This window comes from Lissotriton helveticus, chromosome 6 (assembly GCF_964261635.1).
Source record: "Lissotriton helveticus chromosome 6, aLisHel1.1, whole genome shotgun sequence".
In the NCBI taxonomy this organism is placed as follows: domain Eukaryota; kingdom Metazoa; phylum Chordata; class Amphibia; order Caudata; family Salamandridae; genus Lissotriton; species Lissotriton helveticus.
This window is the reverse complement of record NC_136067.1, coordinates 2097697876-2097716148: the sequence shown is the minus strand read 5'-3', so window position 1 is coordinate 2097716148 and position 18273 is coordinate 2097697876. Positions and strand designations below refer to the sequence as shown.

The following is an 18273-nucleotide window of genomic DNA, read 5'->3' as shown; positions in this document are numbered from 1 at the left end:
AAATCTCAATACAGCGGGCAGACCGCCAAGTAGGTGGGCGGGCAATCTGACATCAGGACCATTGTTCCCAAGATCTAAATCAGGCATTTAATAGGAGTGCACAGTGTGTTCTATATGAATCTAGGACCCTAGTGTAATATTCCCGATTCATGCCCATATATAGGTATAAATCACCCTATCCTTATATAGGCATAGAAATCATAACCATATTTAGACTTAGCCTATGCAGTCCAAATACGGCATGGCTACTTCCACTAGTTCCAAAAATCCACAACGATTTCTTTGAAAAACCCGCCTTCAGCAGTCAGGGACTTCCCCTTGCTTGAATATTGATTTATCCAAGAACTCAAGGAGTTTTCAAAGAACTGAGTCTTTGATGACGTTATAATGTCCAACCTTAAGCCAATCTCTGCACCTTTAAGGTATAAATATGCCCAAACTTGCCCAGGCAAACACACAGTGGTTTGGAGCAGTTCGACTATCTACTTGCCCGACATAGCTCGCTGAAGCAAGTGCCGAAGGAAGCCGACCCTCCAGCAGATGCACTGAGAGAGACGCTGTCTTTTCTCCTGCCAAGAAATCCAGCTCCACTGTTTCCAGGCTACCCTTGGGAAACAAAGTTGTCATGTTTATGCGGTTATCAGAAACTAATCCCTTCTTGTCTATTGGAGAAAGTTTCTAGTGATCTCTGAGCTAGCTGGCACTCACAATTAAGTCTAGTATATTCGATAGAGACCTAGTAGACCTCAGTCCTACGTCAAATCTATAGGATATACTATTCCAATGCGCAGAGCCTGTTGGGAATATAGGAACTACACTACAAGTGGCTCCCTTTGAATGGTTCTAGCCATGCCCAGGTAACCCAATCTAGATACATAGGTTTACCCTTGGCAGGAATATATGCAGAGGCAGTGTAAAGCTCTGCTTAAAAATCTCTAAATTCCTGTAGAATTTCAATGGAGTGGGAGCTATACGCACCATACCGGGTTTCTATCGCAAACATGTCTGAAGCCACCCATGCTGGGCGAATGACATCGGGCAGTGTACAGCATAGGTATTCCCGCCCCCACATTGTCGCACCAGCGGGAAGAAGTATGCTTATCTAGAAATTTACCTTCACAATCCACCTTGCCCCAGAAATCCAGCCTTTTTAGATTTAATATAGCTTGGGTCATCGAAGTTTCGCCCATATGTATTATTCAATGTGATGTGTGTCGAACCTGACAACCCCTGCACATCCATGCACCGGCCCTCTCTATCACAGAACATGTCTAGAGGCCTGAACTGTAAGCCTCGTTTAACCAAGATGGCCACTCCCCTAGAAAAGGAGGAATAGGAAGAGTAACAGAGGTAGGAGCTCCAGCGTTTGGCATAAGAACTCCCACAGAAGCAGCATATGTCTTCTGAATTAACCCATCATCCACTTTAAGCCTATTCAGGTATGTGGTTACCTGTCGGGCTTTGTGGTGGTCATTCACCCCTCTCACATTCCAGGCAAGCAAAGCAGCCTAATCTTACATCCAGGGCTTGCCCCAGTCATATGTGTTGTGTCTGCAGTTTCAACTCTCTCTTTCCTCTAAGCTTATCTGTCAGATCATAAGTATTTCTGACATCAAACCTCAGTGCCACCTGTTTTCTAGTAATAGTCGCCCAAACAACTCTTGCAGCAAACCCCTACCTACATTGCCTTATTAACCTTAGAAGAGCATTACGGTCTAGCCTGCAGGTGGCTAAACTGGCATCAATCACATTGATGACCAGACTAAAGTGATGCTCCGTAGTGTTAGATATACCAGTAGTGTTCGAAGCCTGTCCTTCTTGCATATCGATGAGAGATGTAACTTATCTTGAGTCTGTGGGTGGTTATTCGAGGATTAGTAGCTGGTGAATTGTGTCCAGGGGAGGCCTTTTCTAGCTCACACACGGAGTGCCTCCCTCTTTTACAATCTTTAAAGCATGAGAGCAAGCCTTGTTCACTGTGGAATTAACAACAGTTCGCCTTTCATACACGAGTGAAGAGAAGCCTCCAGTTTTTAATAGTCTCTATCCAAGTATCGATGTCTTCAGGATGGTGCAACAACGACCTATTAATTGCCCCCTTCTGTCCATTCAAGGACTGAGGATTTTTCTTCATATTTTTCCCACTAAATGAGCCCATTCACTTCAGTAATATAATTTTTTTTATCATTGTTATTATTGTTATTAGGTGGGAGCCCAGTCGGAGTCCAGGTTGGACGGGAGTGTGATACAACGCTTTTGCATTTGTCATGACGTTTTTTTATAGTCGCCCTGGAACAGGAAAAGGGCTTTGTCCAGCTGCTTCATGACCATTAGTCGGCTTTGTTAAAAGGACACATCACTGGATATCTATCCCGTCATCATTACCAGCAGTGACACTCTAGTCCACCTCAATCTAAGTACACGGGCATACAGTTCATAAAATTGATACAATATCTCTGTTGTGTTGGGTTGATGGTTTAAAAGTTGTATTACCCGTATGCATGTAACAGCACAATTTTTTCCCATGTACAGTGTTCTTATGATTTTCGGTCATGTTTGTGCTTTATAAGACCTTCTAAATAAAAAATAAACAAATAATTATCGAAAAGATCGTGATTGAATATAATGTCTGCCACATCAACATCATTGAAAATACCAAGGGGGGGAGGGGATACTAGAGCATGTACTAGTATCTGGTTTCTTACTACATTGGAAGAAACTACGTGGGTCCATCGACCAGGAACTCACATTTATAAGACTAAGGGGTAGGGTGAATAAAATTGATACTTGCATAGCGCACTACTCACCCGCAAGGGTCTCAAGGCGCTTGTACGAATACCGCTGTGGAACCCATCCTGGCTTTCCCTGTGAGGTGTCTACTCCTGGGCACCCCCAAGGTGGAGGCCAGGCATCCTTAGCGTTGTGGGGGCCGTTGTGGAGATTAAGCAAGCTATTGCCCAGAGTTGCAGAGTGGGACTCCATGATTGGAATAGGCACCGAGGCAAGAATTATCAGGTCCGTGGAATTTTTGAGCCCAAGACCCGCCGAGGCAGGGAATTGAACCCTGGTCCCGGGCTAGACCTCTGCATCAGGGTCTGCCGCTCTAACCATTGAGCCACACTTTTCCACACTACACATTGCTGACATTTTGAGTCCCTCTCCATGACCTCTTAACATAGATTCTCCATTTGAGTCTCCTCATTAACCCCCTCCCATTTTCCCCCCCAATGGTGGCCACAGAGTTTATCCTTTTGGAAGATGGTTCGCGGAGAGATAAGACCTTTGCTTTGTCTTGCCCTATTTAGTCAAACAGATTTATTTGTTTTCTTTCTATTGCACGGGCATAGCCTGAATGGACAATAGAGCACTTTAGAAAAGTAAATAACTATATACACTGTACGGTATAAGAACGTTTACTGTGTTCAAACATCTAGGATTGCAGTTGGCAATTTCAGCAGATGTTCATTTTATTCCAGATCAGCATGTTAAGAAGATAAACTGTACAGAAGTAGAAATAATACAATTGTTTCCTCCATGTGAGATATAAGATTGTAATCAATGCCCTAAGTAGAGACCTCTTATTCACAGGTTGTCCAGCAGACTGTCCTGCAATGTCTGTACATGTGGTAGCAGCTCCTGACAGCATGAAACCATAAACCTGATGCACATATACTTCGGGGGTTGCAAACCACTAAGACCAGTGGCATCTTACTTCCAACTGACCGCAAAACTCCACTTGTCCTCCCCCAACTAGTAGTGTTATAGATAGAAACAAAATATCAACGATAAACAGCAGGAACATAAGATCCTATGTAAAAAACTCGGAATTTTATAATCACCAATGCCAACAAATGTCTCAAAAACTGTGGACACGAACTCTAGAAGGTCTTACAGAACAAATCCCACATAACTGAATAAATAAGCAGAGCCAGGTTTTATTACGAGCCAGTCAAAATAGTCATTATTCCACAGTAGGCTGGGAACAGGGAAAGAAATCTAGCTGTTGCTTTCTGTAATATTTGTATTCTGTCAGAGTTTGATGCTCTCTGGAGTTTGTGCATTGTCACCTCTGTGGGAATGGGTTTGTTGGGACCTTTTCTGGACTAATCCTTTAGCACCTACAATGACTAACTATTTCTGTTCCTTTGTTCCACATTTTGTTCATGTATTCCATGACCCGATATCTGTGTACAAGCATGTGTGGATTATCTGACGTAGCAACCGACGACTTTTTCTAAATCAAGACTTCAATATCAGTATATCTTAAACCAGGGTGGCCTTTTCGATAACTCAACTTAGAGCGTTTGGTAGGAAATGCTTTTACACATTTATAATATTCAAATGGCTTCTCCCCAGAATATAATTTCTGATCAAGCATTAACTATTCCTTTGTAATGAATGTCTTGTTACACTGAAGACAAATGTTTTTCCCCTGGAATGCACATTAGGTTCCTCCTCTGAAAAAACCCTTTGCATGAAAAAGTTGTTTCTGCCAATACAGACTATCTGATCAGCACCTCGTCACATTTATTGCTTCAGTTATTCCTAGTCTGGATTTTCAGATGTTGCATTAACAGTCCCTTTGTAATGATGGCTCTGTCACATTCAGTACATTCCTGTGCAGGCCTAAAAAAATCATAAAAATGTTACTAGACCTGAAGGTTTGTTGACTTAAATAATCTACTCAACCTAATTGCAATGCTCTTGATACACAAAGTGGTTTCAAATGTGATCCTGGGCAAATATTTTAATTCACTGAGCCTCCATTTTATTCATTGCTAAATGTGAGAGCACCTTCGAAAACGCGAGTTCAGCGTGCATACTACACAAACAACTATTTTTATTGATTTATTAGGCTACACTTTTTCTTCAATATATAATGAAAATCTAGCCACAAACAGGATACAACAGACCCCTGACTTGCCTCTCTGTTCATTAACAGCATTATCACCCGAGCGGGGCCAGGAATGTTTCTCACATCATATTTAAAAACTATTACTTTTAATAAATAAATAACTAAAGCATGAAGTGCTAGCAAACTATCATTTGTAATCAGCAGATTCTCCATGGAATTGGTATAAAATTTCCCTCGAAATTAAGTTTCTGCAAATATTTATCAATTGTACATCACCAAGTAAAGTGTTCTGATTATTTTGCTCCAATTTAACTCTTTGTTTGCATCACACTTCTGAATTTAAAAAAAATGTTCTTTTGAAGTTCCTGATATATTTTTGAATATTTGTCTTATTCATTTGCTAGCTATTTAAATTTTGTGATAGAAAAAAAAACTGACATCCTACAGCCTTTTCTTTCACAATGATTGTTAGACAGTTCACTTGACAAAAAACTAACTAGTAAGAAAAAGACAAGTAAAGACAACTTTCCTGGATAGGCAGCATTTATTAGACAGACAAATTGACATTTGACCTCTGTCCTTGAACAGACAGCACATGTGTTAAGATAAGGGATTTAAAGGCATCTTTACAGCTCATTCACTTTCTGAATAAACAGAACATCTGTTTCTTTCCAGCTTAAGTTCATTCACCAGAACAAGACTAGTATGTAGTAAAAATAGCCCGACCTGATAAAATCTGACTCTTCATAGCGAGTGGGCGAGTGGATTTTAGAGCCCTGCTATGGTGTTGCTCCCAGCGTGGATTTGTTGATGGTTCTTTGTGTTGATGCTGCTTGCCTGGAGGTGTTTTGGCGCCTTGTCGCTCGTCGCTGGGCTCGGAGCCGCAGTGCTTGGTCCTTGGTGCGGCTGAATTCGGTTGACACAGCTGACACAGCAGGAACGCGGTCGGAGCGGCCGGAGCTGCAAGCCTTGTTTCTGCGCGCGACTCTGCTTGGGTGCGGCAGGGGCCGGGGGGCCGCCCTCCAGCGGGGCCAGAGCCGTGGGCCTTGTCTCAGCACGGCTGAAGCCGCAAACTTTGCTTGAACGCGGCCGCGAGCCGCCCTCCAACACGGCCGGAGCCGCAAATCTTGCCTCAGCGTGGCTGGAGCCGTGATTTTGCTTGGACACGGCGGGAGCACTGGAGCCCTCCCGTGTGGCTGTCTCAAACAGCAATGAGGGACTGTATTGACCCAGTCCACGTTTTGCAGAGTACCAAGACAGAGTTTGAGACCGAGACCACACGTGTGGCTTGTGGCTTTCCGGTCTCTGGTTCTCCGTTTTCCGTTGCCGGTTGCCAGGCTGGGCTGGGTGAGAGTCGCCCCCCATTCACGGAGCCCGAAGACGCAGAGCCCGGTGGTGAGCGTTGACGGGCAGGCGGCGTGGCGTGCAGCTTACGGAGGGCCTGCAACAGCAACAGTGAAAAGGAAAAGGAAACGGTGAGCAGAGACTGCGGCCATAGCCAAGGAGCCGCTGAATCACCGTGGAGCTTCCGTGGAGCCTCCGGGGGGGGACTGGACAGGCGACTGGAGACTGAAGTGTGGCTTTGGAGCTGCCGGGACAGTGGCCAGGTGAACTGTGACAGTGAGCATCACGGGGGGAGAGTGGGGGGAGAGTGTTATTTCTTTTGAGCCCCTGAGCCCCGAGCAGTGGGTCTGAGTTAAGGAGTAGAGGAGAACAGAGAATAGAGGGGGTGTGTATAGCCGGAGAACTGGTTGGAGAGGCTAATAGCCAACTGAATGGTCTGTGCAGAGCAACAAGTGGAATCACCCCAAAAACTCTAAATATCCTCTACTAGGAGATCCTGGAGGGATTGAGAGCGGGGAAGCCAAAAGCCAAAAATCACAGTTAACGATCCAGGTACAAAAATAGGAAAAGGGATCAGCAGTACCCAATATCTCGGAATAGAGGGGGAACTATGCGATCAGGTAAAGAGAGGACGTCCGGACCAATTACAAGACGTGCAAAGAAAATACAAATGCCGAAAGCGGTAAAAAAGGTAAAAGCTAACGCCGTAGGAGTAAATCAGTCACTAATATCACCGATTGCAATAATGTTTGAGAAATCGGGAAAAGTGCCAGATAAATTTCACTTCATGAAAGATCCAACCGGAGTTTTAATGACAATGCAAATAGATGCAGAAAAAATTAAATTACAAACACCAATCAAACCTATTAGTAGTGAAAAACCAAGTAACCAAGTCATACAATCCATTCAACAGGAAGAGGAGTGCAACTCACAAATTAAGATTGATGAAGTAAAGGATAACGAATTCCAACTTACAGATCAGGATGTACTAAGCGCAACTTCACCTTCACCTTTCAATGCAAATCAACAGGATAATCCAAAGGAAATGGATGTAACAGGTGTATTACATGATGATATAAATCACTACACAAGTTATACTGATGTTAATCAGAGCGGTATTAATGAAGGAAAACTGCCACCTAGGCCAATGGTACCTATAGAAGTAAACGTAGAAATCATGAAAAGACATCAGACAAGCACGGAGGAAAGAATGCCTAGTCAATTGATTAATCAAAACTGCAATTTAGGGAGTATCATTCATGAAAATGATGATCTTAATGGAACAAAGCAGTACAAACTAAACTGGGGGGATGTCTCAGGAAATAAAATAAAGGGAGGTACCAACTCAAAAATAAATAACATGGCCATGAATGAATATTCAACTTCATTAACCATTGAAGATCAAAATGGAGAGCCAACACAAGTTAATCGAACAGGAATAAAAGAACAAGACAAGTGGGACGATTTGGGATATTTTCTACCAAACCTCTACTCTGACGTTAGAAGCACTAGCATACCAATCTAATAAAATGGATATTCAAATAGATCTACTTATAGTGATGGCAAATGCAGTCGCGGGGATCGATAAAAAACTTGCCCAACTTAATGGCCTGATAGTTAGAGCTCAAAGTGACAGTGAAAAAATGGACACAGACTGCATTTGTACACCTATTATAGACAAGCTATCAACAATACCAGAGGTATTGTACACAATAATTGAAGATACTAAAAAGACCCTTCAAGGGAAGGAGAAAAAGATAATGGAAAAATGAAAGAAAAAACTAATTGCAATATGAAGACCGAGAAGGAATATACCACCTGCGTTGAAAGTATTGATGGACCAGAACAAACAACAGCAAGAAAGTTGCAGATAATCTCAAAACACAAGACGAAAGAATAACATCAATAGACTTCGAAACAATGGATCAGGCATGTGGTGAAATAACCAGTATAGAAATCAAAGACCAGATACCCACGGTTTTACCATGTCAAAACGTCATAGGAAAAAATTACGTAAAGCAAGAAAAAAGGCTAAACATCTTAATTGCGCAGTAATACAACCGGATGAAGTGTTGTTAACATCTATGGACACTCAAGGATATGAATCACGGAATGAACTACCAAGGGAAGAAAAAAAGAGCTCACCAATAACAAAGAGTATGAACAATAAATATTTTTCCATATTTGAAAAAGAATTATCTACTGAACAAATGAGTGCACAAAAGAATACAGCTAATATGACAGCCAAAGTGAGCCAGTTGGGGAAGGAAAATAAAAAAATAGAGGAAGGTAATAACCTGAGAAAAATAAAATCATCTGATAATGGGCTCAATATAGAGCAGGTGCCGGTGCTCATAAAAAGTAAACAGCTAGAAGAGTCAGCAAAACAAAGGATTACAGCAAGCCCACTAGAACCTAAAGACAACTTACTAGAAATAGAGGCGGAAGAACGTGATACCTGCCTGACCATCTATAGATCTCAGGTATGGAATGATAGCTCACCATTAAAAGCAAAACTATAAAAACAAGTCAACAACAAATTCAACATGTTGATGGAAAACTAGAAACACACAAGAGATATAATACAAATGTAGAGGACGGAAGAAATACATTAAACAAAAGCAGACCTAAAAACAAAATTGCCGGACTGGGATCAACTTGTTATCGAAAATCGTGATGGGGTAAAGCAGATTACCTTTAAGGCAAAACAAAATATGGAAACAGATAGATACGATGACCATCTATCTAATGAGAAGGTCCAACTTATTTTTAAACCAGAATTTGACTCGAGAGGCAAACAAGACATATTAAATAGAGGGAACATTCATCGACTATTTAAATCAATCCCGTCTCTAGCTAAAATCACGAGTGGAGATATCGACTCCATCTAATTTATGATTAATAAGGATGGTCTCCAGGCACCAACATTAATTACACTAAACTCAAGATTAATAGCAGAATAAGTTATAAATGAAATGAAAATATTTAATGCCTGGGGCATAGTTATTAGTAAGCCAGCACCAAAGGTCTACCCAACACCACTCATTAGTAAGGTAGATCAGGCACAGAAGGTAAAGTGTAACATGCTAAATTGTACCGTACTAAAAAATGCCCGGGGTGGATCTACCTATAATGTAGAAGCAACATCACCGTAAAGGAAAATGGAAAAAAATTCAGGAATAAATGAAAAATGGATTGCTCTGGCATTACATAGCAATAAGGATCTATGACGGAACATAATCACTGTCCCGACAAAGAACGGAAAAGATCTTGGAAAAATTATGATTTGTTCATGGAACATAAATGGAGTAGGAAGTAAGATCTATAATACTCACATAAATTCTATTCCACACCCATGCCAGATCATCCTATTACAGGAAACATGGGAAACCAATCCATTAATACTACAGGGCTACAAAAGTTACTTTGAATACGCAAATAAAATTCATAAATATGGCCGACCAAGTGGGGAGCTAGCAATATTTATCTCTAGTGACCTTCTGGCTGAACACAAGCAATTGGACTCAATTAGCCCTGACATTCTAATAGTCAAGCTGAAATACAAAACAAGTAATCAGAAAACAAAGACCTTAACTTTGATTAATGTATATATACATCCAATAAGAAGTAGTAGAAAATCATCGTGTGTAACACTTAATAACTTGTTGCTAGAACAAATGTTGGATGACCCAGTAGCAGACTACATGATGATGGGGGACTTTAACCTGAATTTATTAGCACCTTTTATCAGAGACGATATTACCCAATCACAAGATCATCAATGGGCAATTCCCCATCAGGATTTAGGAATGGAAACAAACTCCTCACGAGACAAAATCGGAACACAATTTGTCAAGGATATAGAAGCGATGGGTTTACGAATCCTTAATGGGAGATTTAAATCAGATACTCCTCCAGCATATACGTATCACTCGCACAATGCAAAGACAAGGATTGACTACACAATGGGATTACTTAACATCTTTCGTAATATCTCCTCATACCAACTGGAGAAGGTTTCAGACAGCGACCATTGCCAACAGATAATTATTACAAACATCAGGAGTAATACATACCAGCTATACCAAACTGTGTGAGGTCAGATTGGAACAATAAATCATAAGAAACTTATTTGGAGTGTCCTGAACAAGGACGAGATGAATGATCTAGTGCAGAAACTTATAGAGATTTGCTTTAATGATAGAACGTCAGAGTCGCCGATTGAACAGTGGGTACATTTCACACGGAAGCTGGTCAAGCCTCAAGCTCGCACACAAATACATAAGAGGAACCAAACTAAGCAAGGAGTCGAAATGAAGCTATATATAAATCTTCCATTTACAAGAACTAAATTGAAAAGAACTCGTAATAAGTTAAGAAGACAAATTACAAAATTTACGGATAATGACGAAATACTGAGTAAATTAAAAACTATAAATCAAAACTTGAAGAAACTAATATGGAATGGAAAAAATCAAGCTAAACAAGTGTTCTGGTCAAAACTATTTTTTGCAAGCTATCAAGCAAACTCAAGAGAATTCTGGAAAATTATAAATAGCCTAGTGCGACCAAATAAATTGGTGGTATCATCGACATTAACGGAGCAAGAATGGGTTAGTTTCCTTGATAAACATCTAAATCTAAAATAAAAAATAAAAACAAAGGACGAAACACAGCCTATAAATAGACCAGAGTATGAGATTGAAGATCAAATTGATATATCAAAAACTCAACTAATGAAATTAGTCAAGAAACAAAAAGACGGGGCACCAGGACCAAATGGAATTCCGTTTGCTCTCTATAAAGAAAATCCGGATCTATGGTCAGGATATCTTGTAAAAGTATTTAAAGAAATAGTACAGACAGGCGTTATTCCTGAATCATGGCGAGGATCCTTAATCTCGCCAATCTTTAAAAAAGGAGACTGGGCGCTCCCTGAAAATTATAGGCTTATCACCCTACAAGATACAGATGCTAAATTGTTTGCAGGGATTTTACTTATCAAATCTAAATGAATGGGCAATAGAAAATAAGGTATTGCCTCCGAACCAGACTGGCTTTATTAGAGGCCTCGGAACTACAACAAACATTCTAGCATTATCTCTATTAATCGACAAATCAATCAGAGCCAAACAGCCGTTGTATTTATGTGTTGTAGATTTTAAATCTGCCTTTGATTGCGTCCAAAGAAACCTCCTATAGAAGAAGCTGCAGCAAAAAAATATTCCACCACAATTAATAAAACTGATTCAACTTCTCTACAGTAAAACTTGGGTCAGAGCAAGGATGGGGGATGGCCAAACATTAACACAAGAAATCCCAAATGTAGGTCTTAAGCAGGGATGTGTATTGGCCCCCTACTTTTTAACTTGTTTCTAGCAGATCTGACAGTGCTCCAGGATGAAACAAACCCACACCTGCCGAAACTAGCCTGCAAATAAATTTCTAATCTATTATATGCAGATGATGCCATCCTTCTAAGCCAAACTAAAGTTGGATTACAGCGTCTAATTAATTGAATATCCATATACGCAAAGGAAAACAGAATGGTGATAAATGAAACTAAAATCATGGTGGTCCCTAACAATTTAAATTTAAGACACAAAAGCAAATGGTATATGGATAACACCCAACTTGAGTAAGTTGAAGTATATAGGTATTTGGGTGTATTATTCGACGAAAAGGGAAATTATCATCCACAAAAAATGGACATACAAAGGAAGGCAAATGCTTTGACAGCAGCATTCAGCATCCTGCAGAAATCACTTGGTAATCTCACATATCGTCCCCTTTTAAAGATTATAGCGGCAAAACTTCTTCCGACCCTTACATACGGTAGTGAGGCATTAATTGGGAAAGATTCGGTAATAATAAATAATGCTCTATCCAAAACATTTAAATCTCTTTTTTATCTTCCAAACAATGCCTCGCCTGCACAAATTAGACTAGAATTTGGGCTAAATAACCAGTACTATGCAAGAATGGGCCAATTTATCAAAACATGGAATCGGAAAAAAACGACTAGGAGAATCAGTTGTCACAGTTACTATGGCAAGAAATAAATAACAATGCAAAGTCACCAGCCTGGAATTATCTTAAAAAAGCGCTAGAAGAGTTTGCGGTAATGCCAATTTGGAACAACACAATAAGCAAAGCATCATTCAAAAAGATAATTAACCAAACAACAAACCAACTGTCGCTTGTAAATGACAAAGAAATGCTGGCAATAAGAAAACATGCATGGCCAATAATAAATGGATATACAAAAAAGAAGGTACAAGAGTATCTGGAAATACCTTGGTCAGAAAAAAATAAGCAAGTTCTTGTTAAAGCAAGATTTGGCATACTCCCGGGCCTTAGTCATCTTCCCCCGTGGAAAAAAATGGAGACGTGTACAGTTTGTAGATTGTGTAAAAATGGAGAGGAGAATATTGTCCACCTGCTATGTATCTGACCTGGGCTTCAGATTGAAAGAAAAACTTTACTGAAACCATCTTTTAATATACGAGGAATAAGGACATGAAGGCACGCACTGATAAGGTGTCTGCACTCCAACGATATAAGTATGAACTCTGCCTTCGTAAATTTTTTACTGAGAGTTAAGGCAAAATTGGGAGACGAAGTCCAAATTTGAGGCTTAGTAAGTTGTAATGTTTTTTTATGTAATTGTTTTTAATGTTTTTTAAGATTATAGTATATGTTTTGTATCGGTAATATTGTAAGATTTTAAGTAATCAAACAATAAAGAATAAAAATAAGTGTTGGTCTTCTTTCTGCACAACCATATCACATTCCATACATTGATATGGTTGCTTTGTCACATTCAGTACATTCATAGGGTTTCGCCCCGGTGTGGACTTTCTGATGTTGCATTAGATTTGACTTTTTAATAAATGTCTTGTCACATTGCGTGCAGTTGAATGTTCTCTTTCCAGGGTGGACTATTTGATGTCGCTTCAGCTCTTTATTTATTCTAAATACTGAATCACGTCCTGTACATTGATATGGTCTCTCTCGAGTGTGGATTTTCTGATGTTTCCTTAAATCTCCATTTTTTATAAATGCCTTGTCATATTCTGTACATTCATATGGTTTCTCCCCAGTGTGGATCATTTGATGCCGCCATAGATTAGTCTTCCATTTGAACACTTCACTACATTCTGTACATTCATATGGTCTCTCCCGAGTGTGAATTTTTTGATGTTGTTTTAGATGTCCATTTGTTATAAATGCTTTGTCACATGTTGTACATGGATATGGTTTCTCCCCTGTGTGGATTTTCTGATGTTGTTTTAGCACTTCATTTCTTATAAATGCTTTGTCACATTCTGTACATTGATATGGTTTCTCCCCAGTGTGGATTTTCTGATGTTGCTTCAGGGCCCCCTTTGTTATATATGCGTTGTCACACTCTGTACATTGATGTGGTTTCTCCCCAGTATGGATTTCCTGATGTTTCCTTAAATCTCCATTTGTTCTAAATGCCTTGTCACGTTCTGTACATTCATATGGTTTCTCACCAGTGTGGATCATTTGATGCCGCCATAGATTTGGCTTCCATGTGAACACTTTATTACATTCTGTACATTGATATGGTCTCCCCCCAGTGTGGATTTTCTGATGTTGTTTTAGCGTTCCATTTGTTATAAATGCTTTGTCACATGTTGTACATTTATATGGTTTCTCCCCTGTGTGGATTTTCTGATGTTGTTTTAGCACTCCGTTTGATATAAATGCTTTGTCACATTCTGTACATTTATATGGTTTCTCCCCAGTGTGGATTTTCTGATGTCTCTTCAGCAATCCATTTGTTATAAATGCTTTGTCGCGCTCTGTACATTGATATGGTCTCTCCCCGGTGTGGATTTTCTGATGACGTTTTAGATCTCTATTTCCTACAAATGCTTTGACGCACTCTGTACATTGATACAGTTTCTCCCCAGTGTGGAATTTCTGATGACGTTTTAGGTCTCCATTTTTCATAAATGCTTTGTCACACACTGTACATTTATATGGTTTCTCCCCAGTGTGGATTTTCTGATGTTGCTTTAGCTCTCTATTTGTTATAAATGCTTTGTCACATTCTGTACATTCATACGGTTTCTCACCAGTGTGGATCATTTGATGCTGCTTTAGAGTTTCCTTCCTTTGGAAAACTGTTTTACATTCTGTACATTGATATGGTTTCTCTCCAGTGTAGATTCTCCAATGTTGCTTTAGCTCTCCATTTGTTATAAATGCTTTGTCACATTCAGTGCATTTATATTTTTTCTCCCCAGTGTGCACTTTGTGATGTTTCATTAGGTCTTCTTTGGTAATAAATGCCTTATTACATTCTGTACATTTATAGGTTTTCTCCTCTACGTGGACACTCGGATGCTGCATTAGGGCTTTCATTGCAAGGGACACTTTTCCACAGTCAGTCCATCAATATGGTTTTTCTCCAGCATGAAGTTTCTTATGTCACACTTGCTCTTTCTCTCTCTGTCTAATAAATGTGTTGCCACATTCTAGATATTCATACGGTTCCTCTTCTGAGTGTTATTTCTGATACCAGGTTAGCTCTTCCTTCGTAATGAGCAGCTCAGTCTTGCTTTAGTATGTCAGTGTGTTATGTCTGCTGTGCATATCAGCTAATGCCTAACATCCAAGTACAGACCTCACTGGGCAGTTTGGGTTTTCTGCTGTAGAAAAAGACTTTGACGAGGCAGCCTTCAAGGGAAGATATTTCAAGGTATGCTGTTTTTAAATCACTTCCTACACGAGTGAGGTTTAATGCCTTTACCGTTTGTGTTTATTAAGGCATTTATTTCATCTGTTAAATTAAGAAAAAGAAACACTGAATAAGCAGAAATGCAGAGTCCAGCACAAAAATCTATTGCCATGTAGTGAAACATTTAAATCATCATATAGACATGTGTGTAGAAGCAATTCTAGATTACACTGTAAGTGTGAAGATGCAATAGGCAGAGTAAGGTCCCCTTCTATCAAGGAGTGTGGACTAAAGAGTAACCAAGACACCAGAGTAGATTCCTTGTTCAGCGAGTGAGACCCTCTCCCCACAACATACTACAATGTTAAAATATTAGCGACAAGATGCCTCCTTTCTTATCCAGGGAATGCTTTCTATTATCACATAGCCTAACAAATAAGACAAGATGGAGCCTTTTCCAGTGACTGGACCATGCAAGACAGAGCATCACCATTATGGAGGGAAACATAGGCAACTGCTAAAAAGGGAGCCCTTAATACCATCAGACAACCTGGGATAGGACTTGGACAGGTAATCTGAGCATCTTCCACAAATTGTAACTCCAGAGAGCCGAGGCTCTGACCGGAGCTACACAAGGAACAGGAGGTTTACAACCATTTTGCAACAACAAAAGAGTTCCAGAGGGTCTATAGGTGCGGTGAGTTAACAGTGCAAGTAACCAGGAAGCACAGAAACCTACCAACTAACTGAGAAAGGTGGTAACCAAAGACACCCTGGTAGATGGTCTAAGGTACCCATCAGTCACCACTCGGAACCGCCCTTCATCATTTGGGATTCCTTTATGGCCATATACCCAGATGTACTATTCTCAGGAGAAAAGGTGACCAAGATGGTAAAATGGTCCCTTTAACTGAAATAGAGGGTAATATGGTCTTACACTTCCTTGTAGAGGTAAGTGGTAAATCGTACGGTGACCAACAGTGTGCAGCGCAAAAGGAAACAAATACAAAAGAATAAAAAAGTGCAATTAAAATTGGATGACGGAGTAATGAACAATTTTATTCAAGTGATACTCGCTCTACCAATGTTAAAAATTTTGCCAAGGCAGGTTGAAAAATAGCTGTCTAGAAGTGGTACCAGGTCGACATGTTTCAGCAATGGGGGACGTAGTTGTCCTTGCTTTTTTCAGGACCCAACAACAAATATTGCTACTGCAAAAACTAATAATAAGATGTAAGTGAAAAGTGATAGTAAGAAAACAAATATAAAGACAAGTATAGAGATCACCTGAAGGTTTCTAGGTGTCGATTCTTGTCTTATTCTTACAGGTCATGTGTTTTTCACTGGAAGGAGTCAGAGAGACGAAGGTAAGTGCCACATATATAATACCATCAGACAACCTGGGATAGGACCTGGACAGGTAATCTGAGCATCTTCCACAAATTGTAACTCCAGAGACAGAGAGCCGAGGCTCTGACCGGAGCTACACAAGGAACAGGAGGTTTACAACCATTTTGAACACACATTGGAAAGTCAGTAAGACTCACCTTTTAGATGTATAGGCTTTCCCAATGATGCATTACATCTAGAAAGAAAAATAAAAGGTGCAACCATGTGGCTACTGTTGCATCATTCTGTAGGCATGCAGATGTTTCTCCATAAATGTGCACACTTACAGAATGACATGGGCACCTTTTCCCATTTTTGGTCTTGTGTTGACCAAGATATTTTATTTTACACAAATGACATGTATACTATACTTACTTAATGGGACTTGAAGCTCCCCATCCATTGGTTAGTTCTGGTTCCATTCACATTTTGCTTCTGCCCACTACAGAATACAGCATGGGGCAGTGTGTCTGCCTACTTCAGCCACTGGCTAACTTCAATTTAAGTGACTGGATATTACTATTTCACAGGGAGGTAGTTCCCTTCAGTGCCAATGTTTTTGTTTGTACTTAATAATTACGTTAGCGTTGCCTCTGTGTTTAAAGCCTTATGTTATAGCAGGACACTTTCTACCAGCTCTTCACAACACAGGACACATTTCAGCTTTATCAGTTCCTGTCTCCTGGTAATGATCTTGTAAATTCCTTTAGAAACTGCCTTTGTTTATCTGATTGCTGCTATATCAGAGTATACCAGAAGGTGCACATATAAATCTATTCTTTATAAAGTAATTTACTTTTTAGAATGCACGCAATAAAATGCATTTATAACTGCACTCCTGCATGTATTTTAATTTTAAATCACTTCCTACAGGAGTGAGGTTTAATGCCTTTACCGTTTGTGTTTATTAAGGCATTTATTTCATCTGTTAAATTAAGAAAAAGAAACACTGAATAAGCAGAAATGCAGAGTCCAGAACAAAAATCTATTGCCATGTAGTGAAACATTTAAATCATCATATAGACATGTGTGTAGAAGCAATTCTAGATTACACTGTAAGTGTGAAGATGCAACAGGCAGAGTAAGGTCATACATCCCTCCATGATCCCGTTCCATCAAGGAGTGTGGACTAAAGAGTAACCAAGACACCAGAGAAGATTCCTTGTTCAGCGAGTGAGACCCTCTCCCCACAACATACTACAATGTTAAAATCTTAGCGACAAGATGCCTCCTTTCTTATCCAGGGAATGCTTACAAGACCACAGCTGGTCTTGTAAACCAACTTAGTCTGTATGTCCTGCTTGTATATCTTGCTAGTTTGCTTTCAGTGTTCTTATTTGTGCTGCTGATATAGATATTTAACTATTAAATTTCTAATTTAATCTGCACTGTGCCGTCAATCTATATTTGCAATCCTATCTATCTACCTCTGTGTGTGTGTGTCTGAAGATGTACGTGCCTACCTGTCCGTCTATGTCTGTATCTACCTATCTATCAACCCAACTATCTATTGTCCCTCTATCTACTTGTTTGACCCTATATCTATGCAACTTCTGTATTTGCAAATCTATAATTCTATCTAACAATCTATCTTTTCAAGTGTATCCATCTATTTCAGCACGGTTATCTCTATCAATCTATTCACCCAGCCGTCTGCCTGTCTTTGTGAGCCGCTCAATCTATGTTGCAAGCCTCTCCAGTTATCTATCTTTTCAACCTTGTCTATCTATTTGTAATAAAGATATACCATTAGCAAAGGCAAGAAGCTGGAAGCCAACACCAGATCAATCGGCTTGCTTAAGTTATTTGACCTTTTGATGTTACCAAATTTATGTAGAAAACATAGTTACTTATAGTGGCTTTCAGTCAGACGTCATCTATAAGTCTGTTCTGTCATTCACATTTTAGTAAGTTTTCTTTTACTTAATGTGTTTTAGATTGCTGAGGGCCCGGCAGCTTCCGCAACGATAAC

The 18273-nt window shown here is 39.9% G+C and overlaps 1 protein-coding gene across 1 annotated transcript; it reads right to left on the bottom strand.

Annotated features, from left to right (window-relative positions):
- Positions 1-5468: 5468 nt before the first annotated feature.
- LOC144763053 (uncharacterized) lies at positions 5469-14857 on the bottom strand. Its single transcript, XM_078648360.1, has 4 exons — positions 13366-14857; positions 13058-13081; positions 8702-8715; positions 5469-5631 (listed from the first exon to the last, which is right to left on the bottom strand). Exons 1-4 carry the CDS (start codon positions 14594-14596, stop codon positions 5542-5544), a joined length of 1359 nt encoding a protein of 452 aa, XP_078504486.1. The 5' UTR covers positions 14597-14857; the 3' UTR covers positions 5469-5541.
- Between the last annotated feature and the right edge of the window lie 3416 nt (positions 14858-18273).

What these genes read in the sequence shown, in the direction of transcription:
- LOC144763053 (XM_078648360.1), bottom strand. Translation starts at nt 14,596, where the DNA reads ATGAAAGCCCTAATGCAGCATCCGAGTGTCCACGTAGAGGAGAAAACC. An exon ending in TCGGGAGAGACCATATGAAT is followed by an intron (nt 13,082 to 13,365) that starts GTACAGAATGTA and finishes TTTATTAAAAAG; the next exon opens with TCAAATCTAATGCAACATCA.